The following is a 10,548-nucleotide window of genomic DNA, read 5'->3' as shown; positions in this document are numbered from 1 at the left end:
CACGCGGGAAATGAGCTTTCCTATACCGTGGCTCTCCCATTGGCTGGTGATGCTTACTTGTCAGTTGTGTGAGCTCAATTTTACATTACTTTGTCTGATTTTATAGCATACAAACGGTGAATACAATTGGAAACTTGCTTGCTTCAGTCCACTGAAAAAAGGAAATCATTTAGAATGAAAGCTGTGATACAACGTGTAACAAAGGCAAGCGTATCAGGTATGATGGTATAGCTAAGGTTATACGGATATTGATTTGACCCATTGACCATAATGTTTTTATACGCAATATATTCAGTACGAAATTTTATAACGCTTTTGAGATTTTTACATACTAAATGCTCATACCGCAAACTTTACGGAAGTAGAAACTAAATAGTTCTTCTAGGATAATATATATTATTCAAATTCATACATATTGAAAACCAAGCTACTTTGCCCGCGTGTGAAAAACGTTACACATGCGCATGTGTAATGCGCCGCTTCAAATAGTACATACTTCTTTGAAATTAAACGACACCGATATTTTTTTTTATGTATGATGTAATGGATAACGGCGATATAACATATATAAATCAGGTTCTGTAAATTGATATATAATATTTTTCAGTTGATGGAAAAATTATCAGTAGCATTGAAAATGGCTTATGCATCTTGATTGGGATAAAACGAGATGATACTTTGGCAGACATGGAATATATGTAATGTCTTACTCTGCCATAGTCAATCTTATGTAACAATAATATATCAGATTTAGAAATGTATTACTATCCAACAGTGTACGAAAAATCTTGAATATGAAAGTCTTTGAGGGGCAAAATGGTAGAAAATGGTGTGCCAATGTTATGGAAAAAGAATACGAAGTACTGTGCGTCAGCCAATTCACTTTATATCACGTCATGAAAGGAAACAAATTAGATTTTCATAAAGCAATGCCAGCGCAAGATTCGGAACCGTTTTATATGAATTTTCTTGCGGAGCTTGGTAAAAAATACAAACCAGAATTGATCAAAGGTATAAAGATTCTATTGTGTAAAAATCTTTATTGTAACACTTTATTTTATTGCAAATTTGTTTATAGATGGTAAATTTGGTGCTATGATGCAAGTTCATATACAAAATGATGGACCTGTAACGCTAGAGATTGAATCTCCAATTAAAACAGCTAATGATGTAACAGATGTATGAATATTTTTAATAGTGCAAATATGTATACTGCAATAAACTATTTAACAGCAAATGTAGTCTCTGTTATGTAATTGTGTAAAATTTTAGCCATGAATATCAATATTGTCCTATTTAAGTGTGTAATGGTATTTTCATTAATAAACTAGATTAAAAATCTAAAAAATATATATGTACTATTGCTATAGATAACAATATAGCGATTATATATTACTGCCTATTTTAAACTAGTTATATAAATTTATGAATATATTAAATATTACTAGATTGTTTTCTTTGTTTATGTTTCATTTCGATTTTGTTCAAAATAAGTTTATACATATAAAATTTGAAGTACTTTCATATCATCTCTGTTCATATAGGAGCTGCCACATTTCTGTTTATTCACCATAGTTAACCGAAAATTAACTAGCAAGATTAGCCAATTAAATGCCTGTATTTCCTAAAAATGTCGATCTGATTGGCTAAGCTCGACAATGAAACTCGGTTGATCTCTGGTAGAACAGTTCTAAGTGGCTGAGAAGTGTAGTCAGAGATGAGTTTATTGGATTTATCCATCTAATGCCAAGATACTCATCTCTGCTTGTAATATATTATTAATGCTGAATACACAAAAATGTAAAAAAAAGTAGCCTAATCACTATAAAAAAAATGTGTACTTTTTGTCGTGTATTAAAAATAACTAAAAATATTTCAAACATATCAATCGCTGCTCAATCTTTTTGGCATTATTAAAAAAAAAAAAGTTAAAAAATTGGTTTCGCCAATTAATATTTTTATCTTGTATAAAGACTTTCGAGGGTAATGAAATTTTTTGGAAAGGTGTCACCTGGTTGGTGTCATCTTCTAGGCATGAGGAGTTAAGTCGTTCCAGGACGATTTTTAAGGAAAGAGTAGCCAATCTACGTTTTTGTAGTCTTCGGCGGGTCGCCGGCTGCCATCTTGGACCTCGCTCGTTTGAGAAGCCGGCCGCCCGCAAAAATCCCGTGTTTCACGCCTTCGCGCGGCTCTAGGCGCCCTGTAGAAAGGTCCTGCGGGTCCGTGACGAAATTTGCCGATTCTTCGCGGGCTAAACCATCAAGATTCGGCCCAGGAATGTATTAGGTGAGCCGAAAATAAGTCAACATTAATGGGCCGACCGTGCTGGCGTGTGATTTTTCCTTATCATGTGTGTGCGTCTTCATGTACGTGTGCGTGCTCTTACGCTCGGCGCTACAAATATCGAACATCCTTGCTTGAGATGAGGATGGTCCGTAGCATGGAGAACTCATTTTATTATATTGTGCGAAACATTCTGTATTTTCGTTCCATGAATTCTCTCAAGGTCTTGTGTCAGGGAAATCGGTCACAAAACCAGATTCTGTTTGACTCTGTCGATCGATAGACGCGGGTGTTCCTCGTTTGCCTTGGTCAAGATATTTCTATTACCAAATTCATGCTCAGCCGCCTTTGCGCTTCTAACGCCTACTTATTACTCGCCTTTGCATGCCTTTTATTTTAATGGCTCTGCATGGTATTACTCTTCTAATAGTTACGACTTAGTTTCTATTAACGTGACTTAATTAATTCCTAACCATGATAATATTTTTGTCCATGAGTTGACTATTGGATCATCAATATTCTTATACCTGTTTCAACCCTTTGATCAAATATTGTCAAAGTTCATTTTCATTGATTACTTATCAAGAACGATCTCATATGCATAACTTTCTTTGGATTCATAGCTCTGCTGACGCAAGTCACACAGTTTCCTTGTACGTTTGTCTATCAGAAGATGGGTCGGCGCTGTACATTGCTTTTGCTTCAGACAGTTGTAGGTATCGGAGATTTGTCCAGATTTTGTGATCGTCTACATTTTTTACGTAGAACAGCACTTGTGAATCCCTTTATGCTGTGGGATGCTACAAGCTTATGAACTATATAAACTTAGTTCAGTTTCTTTTATATCTCCTCTTTATTGTCCATCTTATGCTGTGCACTTAAATTGCAATATATACATATATTTTAACAAATATAAATAATTCCTGCATTATGACTTGTTGGACTTTAATGATGGATTTTAACTGTATATAAGCCTTTTAAGGTATTTGTGCTTATGCTTGTACAAGGATTTATGTAACATTAATGGTTAACATCACCTTGGAAGAATTCAATGTTCATTGTGTTTCAATAGTTGTAGCTTATTTACGTCATGATTCGAGTACTTTGTTTCTTCTTTGACAATATTAATAATATCTAATTTGTTTTCCCAAATAACTTACCAGGTTTACTCCTGCATTCATACATCGGTGGTTGGTTTCCTGCAGGAGAAAAAGTTGTTGGTAGACGATCATTTTCGTTAAGTAAAGAAGGTACCACAGTAATCAGCGGTAAAGCAAACGAAAATCATTTAAGCAGCCACAGTTTTGAGAGAATGGCGCTGCCAAGTAGAGCACGGGTCTATGCAGACGTTAACTCACACAAACCTCGAGACTACTGGGACTACGAATCCTATGTTGTTGATTGGGGGTAAGTACTCACTGTTGCAATTATTGTAAAGATTTCTATAATTTAGATATTTGTGCTTTTCTCTAATCATGAACCATAATGTTTGTTGCATCAAAAGAGCAAATCCTATAACAAGTAAATTATTTGTCATTCAAATTAGTTATAATTGTCTTAAACATTAGTGCTTTTGTAGATGCATTTTTTCCTATTTCTCTGTCCTTGCAGTCAACAAGATGACTACCAGTTAGTCAGAAAACTAGGACGGGGAAAATACAGTGAAGTGTTCGAGGCCATTAACGTCACAAGTAATGAAAAATGTGTTGTTAAAATACTAAAGGTATGTTAGTGCTACGAACAAAGATTATTAACGAAAAACAGGATTAAAATTTGAAACTTTCAAGTCAAAAAGGAATGAAAATAACTCTCTCGTGCTTAATTAAAAATTTAAACAGTAAATCTTTTCTCTTGCAGCCAGTAAAAAAGAAGAAGATAAAGAGGGAGATTAAAATCCTAGAAAATCTGAGAGGTGGGACCAATATAATCACGCTACAGGCAGTTGTAAAAGATCCGGTCTCAAGGACACCAGCATTGATATTTGAACATGTGAATAACACAGATTTCAAGCAGCTTTACCAGACGCTTACAGACTATGACATAAGATACTACCTCTACGAATTATTGAAAGTACGTCCTCTTATCAACAATTGTAACTTAAAAGTCAAACGAATGCACTAGATTACACCCAAATACGTTTGACCATCAATCATGAAGTCTAGTTTAAATACTGATGGTCTGAGATATATCGAAATCTTTCGTTAACAGGCATTGGACTACTGCCACAGCATGGGTATAATGCATAGGGACGTAAAGCCCCACAATGTTATGATTGACCATGAGAACCGAAAACTACGGCTAATCGATTGGGGATTGGCTGAGTTTTACCATCCAGGACAGGAATATAATGTTCGCGTGGCTTCCCGTTATTTCAAAGGACCCGAATTGCTCGTGGACTATCAGGTCAGTTATTATTTTTCTACAACCTCCCACGAGCGACCTCTTCGCTATTCAATGGCGATCAATCCGACCTTATACCTTGACAGAGAAATATTTATGCACCACGCAATCAGTTAACGAATACACATAAAAATATAAATTTTATGGTTATAATCCAAGGATAATACTGCACTTGTTATTGCGAGATAAAACAGACAACACGCCTGTCCATTCATCCTACAATGAATTGTCATGGTGGTATTATTGATTTGCTTAACTCTTTTTTATTTTCTTCTCATTGCAGATGTACGACTACTCACTAGACATGTGGTCGCTGGGATGCATGCTAGCCAGTATGATATTCAGGAAAGAACCTTTCTTCCATGGTCACGACAATTACGATCAATTAGTCAGAATTGCAAAAGTCTTGGGCACCGAGGAACTCTTTGAGTATCTAGACAAGTATCACATTGAACTAGATCCCCGCTTCAATGACATTCTTGGTCGGCATTCGCGTAAACGCTGGGAGCGATTTGTTCATTCGGAAAATCAACATTTGGTCTCGCCCGAGAGCCTCGACTTCCTTGACAAGCTTCTGCGCTATGACCATTACGAGAGACTCACAGCGCGCGAAGCCATGGAGCATCCTTATTTCTGTGAGTTGACTCATCCCTATATTAATTCTCAACAGTTTTAGAACATTGCACGAGTTCGGTACACTGACGTTCTGTTACTGAGATAACTGTGGCTATCTTACGCAATTTCATATTAGTACAGATATTGTGATATTGTTCTGCACTTTTTCTTTGCCAAATTATTTGGATAACGCATATATACGTTCAATTTAAATTCATACGGATATACATGTGCGATTTGACACAATAAATTATTTTACATTACTTGCTTTGCTCTCTATTTTTCTCCTAGTTTTCTCGATAATATTCACATCTTATTTCTTTAACGTTGATCGAGCTACCTTATATAATCGAGCAAGCTCAGTCTTCGATGTTTACACTCTACACGTTTTTATTGCCTTATGCTATCTATATTATACAAACTCTTAATAGAATCATTGGGACATGCTTCGTCATTTCTTAGAAATTTCTTTATACACCCGTCTTTATTTTGGGGCAGGATCTACTGTTTACCTTCGATAGGGCAATGTTCATAGTTCGGATAATATTTCATTATACGTATTTGAATAGCTGTGAGAAAGTCAGTGTAGTCTTATTTGTGTGTTTGCATACAAACTGATTATTTAAATGTAACATGAATAACAGACTATAAAAACGATTTAATTTTTAAAATTTATTCTTGTTATAGTTCCCATAGTGAAAGAACAAGGTCGATTGACCATGGTGTCGTCGTCACCTACTCCCATGACAGGCTCATTGCCTGTAGGTGAGTAGCGGCCCAGGTAATGTCACCACCACCTTAACTTACCTCTACCTCTTATAATTACTGAACCGTTTAACACACCTGGTATAAAGAAGAACCTAATCATTAATTATCTTTCATTGGCTATAAGTTTCTTTGTCAATTTCGATCAGAGTCGTGCTCTCGTAGTGCGATTTGTAATTTTCGATTACTAGGAGACGTATTCCTTTACGTTCATTCGCTGTACATTCTTACACGCAGTTATATAATTCTTATTATTTTTACAATCGAAATTGTAGAAAAACCATTGCGAATACGAGAATGCGTGTCACGCCGTTTGAATGCCAATAAAGTTGAATGTTCTTTTACCACATATACGACGATCAGAAAGAGTTTCTCGAGAAATCTTTTTTTTTCTTTTTCTTTTTATATCGGCTCTTATTCGCTTTGAACTACTCGTTTTTGGATACCGGATAGGGAAAATATCAAGAAGTTGAGAGTAACGTAGTATTACCCAACGAAAGTACATGAAAATCTGTACGGTAAATTTTGCAAATGCTTTTCTATGTTCTGAGCGTTTATCAATCCGTGATTTCAATTTTCAATAGTTCAAATACTATAATGATCTTAACGCCTGCTTATCAGGCTAAATACAGTATAGAATCAAAAGTGTATCAGATTAGTATCACAGGAAGAGTCAATTATTTTGTAGAATTTTTATGAAAATACTTGTTAAAAACAAATTCAAGCTTTCCTTCATTTCCTTAACCTTTTACAAAACACAATTCCATACCATTCATTAATACATGATATAGCTATATGAATATATGTTCATCAACCTGAATAACATCATTCGACTAACTAGAATTTATTAATGAGATTCAATGTCATTTTTTTTTTGTTTTACCATCATTAAGGGTAAATTATCAAGTGCGTATATATATATTTTTTTTTCTGTCCATAATTTTCCGCATCTACCATCAACGAGAATATATATTTTTTTTCTTCGGTCACATTTCACTTTTTATCAGACTATTGAGTCAGCGAGGATGCGAAACTTTGGCGATACCGAATTTTCGCGTTGTTCAAAATGACGCTGTAGAAAAGGAGAAGTGTCGCTTGAAGATATTTTAGAGGATATTTAATCTTGGAGAGATTACATTTAGCTCTAAAGATCAAATTGTATATGATTGTGTTACTGGTTGGCATTGATATCACGACCGATCGCGCTAAGACTAATGTAAATTTGGAACTTCCCAAATCTTGGCATCTTGGTTTGTAAAATAAATCTTACTATTAAATGGCAAATACCGTTAATGTGCAAAAATTTTATCAGTTACACAGAAACCTTCCGAGATTGAAAGTAATGTCGGATTTGTAGCACTAAAACTATACCGATGACGTCGTTTACAATGGTGACGAGGAAAAGGAGAAAATATAAATTCCAAGATGACAACGATGAAGCTGGCAATTATTTAATAGAGATATTAATTTTTCTCATCCACTTCTTAAACACGCCACACGTACTATTTCAAAAGAAATCCTTAGTGCATGACGTGTATTTCGCTAGATCCTATCTGTTCGAGACACTGGGACGTGGGGCGATTAAAATTTCAAATTACATTGCACATTCAGTATCTCAAAATAAGAATAGCGTTCGCGTTATCCACCACAATACATATCCACGCAATATATTTTCACCTAGTACACATTTATAAGTTGCATATTAACAACACTGGTCCATTGAAATTATGAAATCTGGTAACGTAGACTTGAAGGAAAAAAAAAGAAAGAAAGAAAGAAATTCATTTTCATAAATGACAATGGAAAAGTGACTGGAGCAATGAATCTCGCTGTAGCATGGGAAATGAGTATGCGTGCTTCAGGAAGATGTTCGAAGAGGAGCTCGAGGCAAAGTCATCAGGAAAGGATTTGTTGCAGATGACCATGGTGTGGCAATGGGCAGCTTGCCGGTGCCAGTTGCGGTTTCTGGGTCGGCTGGGTTGGGAAGCATGGATGGCATTGGGGTCGGAGGTCAAGTTCCCCACGTGGAAGAGCATCCACCTTCCCAACCAATACCTCAGCTTTTATAAGTTCACCAGCCTCGAACCGTAAACCATCGTCTCCCAAGCTACTTCAGAACACAACACAGCAACAGCAGATACACTGTTACGTTGAGGTCGTAGCCCCGTGCGCCAACGGCATTCCGGTTCGTAACGTCGGTTTCATCGGTTTCATCGAACCCTCAATCAAGACTGAGATCACAACTTGCGTTGCCAATTGTCCTGTGAAAGTTTACAACCGTCGAAGGAGCCCAACGTCGTGCTCATCGCCAGGAAATCATGGTAGCGATATGCGCGTAGAACCAGTATTGAACATTCTGCGCATTACGACAGACGCTACGATGCGTTTTATGATTAGACTGCTAAATCGTTTGATAACGCAAATTAGACGCGTGCGGTGCGCCATGTCGTTGCGAAATCGTGAAAGATCTTTCATAACGACGCAGCTGATTATTCTGATGAACTCGATAACTACGACGACTATACAACTGGGTCCGGATTCCTTTCGCAGATGATCGTACGCGTTTGCAGAACATGAGACATGATGATAATGAAAACGGGAAAAAATATATATAAATAAAAAAAAGATACATGCCTACATCTAACAAACACACACTCTCTTTCTCAACGGTTCATTTATACACACAGAGACACACGATTAACGCCAAGAGATACAAAAGCGTGCGTTTCCAAAAAAAAAAAAAAAAAAAAAAAAAAAAAAAAAAAAAAAAAAAAAAAAAAAAAAAAAAAAAAAAAAAAAAAAAAAAAAAAATCGATCGGAAGTGACGCGCATTCACACGCTCTTACATATATACATGTAAACACACGTACATTTATACATACACGCATTACATACGAGCAACACACTAGGTCATTCAGTTTAGTAATATTTAATGATGATAAAAATGTTCATTTATATCTGATTCTACAATGATAGCTGAATAAAATGTTTGTTATAGCCAAGTACTCTTTGTGATCTGAATACCTGTGCGTCCGCTGGTACCGTATTGAAAATACACAGTTTGCCTGATGGTTGGATAATAAAAGTAAAAAGGTAGATAAATAATTTGTCAGTAGCCATACGACAGTATTCGATGTGCAATTTACGTTTTGCAATTTCATATCTCATTGTGAACGAACCAACCTGTCAATTGCGAAGGGCGAACCGAGCTATTCGTAGCCAGTATGTTCTGAGTACTTGGCGATGGCGAAACTCTGTAACGTCTGTCAGAGGCGATTCTGTCAATATGCCTGGATCAATATGTTCGAAAAGTTTAATATTTGTAGTTCACAATATTTGCTGCTTCGTGAACTCCCAAATGTACTTCCTCTTTGAGAAAGGTCGCTGAACGCGTGAGAAATGTACAACTGATTGTGAGAAAGAGAGTGGAGAGAATGACAGAATAAAAGTAGAGGAGGGAAAAGTGAGCGTAGGAAGAAAAATTCTACAGGAATTTACACTCGTACGAATTTGTCAGTTTATTGTCAGTTCCTATCCGGTAATGTATATGGATAAAAGAAAAGAGAGAGAAAACAAAGAATACGAGTTTTAAAGGGAAAAAACGAACGCGCCTCGATTCCTGCCGACAACTCGTTAAACGTAGGCGAATCCTGAAGGCGCTTTATAATATTAATCCCGAAACAGAGAGCGTCGTGATCAAAGTATAAATACGAGGTGGCGTCGCCAGTTCTTCGACGCCCTATGAAAACGGTTCCAGTATAGTATACAAAAAAAAGAAAAAGAAAAGAAAACCCAGGTACGAACCGTAGCGCCGTTTTTGCCTTGTCGTTGTGTACTGTAAGATTTTATATGTATATTTTACTCGTGAAAAATGTACCTATAAAAAGAGTAATGTACCTATACGCATTATACATATAGAAAATAATGTTCATGACAGACATTGCAAGCGTAAGTCGTTTTAATTGCGCCTTCATTTCTTCTTCGTTAAGTCATTTGTTCTCGATACTCGTTATATCAGTGAATATTCGCAATAGATAAGAATTTAGAATCCCTGAGACGTGCGTCGGGATGCTATGGAGTGTTGAGAAATAATTTTGCTAATGGCTATCAGATTGCGAAGGAGGATTAAGAAAACATAACATTTTTTAATACACGTTATATATAGGACAAGATACACACAAAAAATATGCTCTTCAGCATCGGAGCTCGTTTAAAAGAAAATACCTGAAATCGCTTGTGCATTCTTTCTCATTTGTCGCGTCCTAGACTCCTCCAAGCCATTCGTTTGTACGTTAAGTTTATGATAATCTAGTTTAGTTTTAAAGGAGGAACAATGAGAAATAATAGAACGAGATTAAGGAGACCGTTTCATGTGGTTTTTGCACGTCGGAAGAGTTTCATTGGGACCGAGCAAGAAAGTTGTAGTAGACAAGAGATAAATGAAAGCAGGGATTAAGAAAACGACAAGACAACAAAGATACAGAA

At 36.2% G+C, this 10,548-nt stretch overlaps 2 protein-coding genes across 6 annotated transcripts; both read left to right on the top strand.

Moving 5' to 3' along the window:
* The first annotated feature begins 30 nt into the window (after positions 1-30).
* LOC107262711 (D-aminoacyl-tRNA deacylase 1) lies at positions 31-1,237 on the top strand. Its single transcript, XM_015729182.2, has 4 exons — positions 31-217; positions 608-698; positions 776-1,011; positions 1,079-1,237. Exons 1-4 carry the CDS (start codon positions 175-177, stop codon positions 1,183-1,185), a joined length of 477 nt encoding a protein of 158 aa, XP_015584668.1. The 5' UTR covers positions 31-174; the 3' UTR covers positions 1,186-1,237.
* Positions 1,238-2,089: 852 nt separating this feature from the next.
* On the top strand, positions 2,090-8,816 carry LOC107275215 (casein kinase II subunit alpha). Of its 5 annotated transcripts, XM_025080133.1 has the most exons (9): positions 2,090-2,286; positions 2,907-2,995; positions 3,447-3,690; positions 3,895-4,006; positions 4,141-4,353; positions 4,492-4,686; positions 4,967-5,318; positions 5,986-6,063; positions 7,981-8,816. In XM_025080133.1, the coding sequence occupies exons 3-9, from the start codon at positions 3,596-3,598 to the stop codon at positions 8,130-8,132; spliced, it is 1,197 nt and encodes a 398-aa protein (XP_024935901.1). In that variant the 5' UTR covers positions 2,090-2,286; positions 2,907-2,995; positions 3,447-3,595; the 3' UTR covers positions 8,133-8,816. The 5 variants fall into 5 exon arrangements, with proteins under 5 accessions (XP_024935901.1, XP_015610593.1, XP_024935902.1 ...); XM_015755107.2 differs by lacking the exon at positions 2,907-2,995; XM_025080134.1 differs by lacking the exon at positions 2,907-2,995 and having other exon boundaries at positions 2,091-2,286; positions 5,986-6,079; positions 7,981-8,116.
* Positions 8,817-10,548: the final 1,732 nt, after the last annotated feature.

This window comes from Cephus cinctus, unplaced genomic scaffold (genome assembly GCF_000341935.2).
Source record: "Cephus cinctus unplaced genomic scaffold, Ccin1 Ccin1_scaffold0126, whole genome shotgun sequence".
In the NCBI taxonomy this organism is placed as follows: domain Eukaryota; kingdom Metazoa; phylum Arthropoda; class Insecta; order Hymenoptera; family Cephidae; genus Cephus; species Cephus cinctus.
The sequence above is the reverse complement of the archived record's forward strand: the minus strand, read 5'-3'. Positions and strand labels throughout refer to the sequence as shown.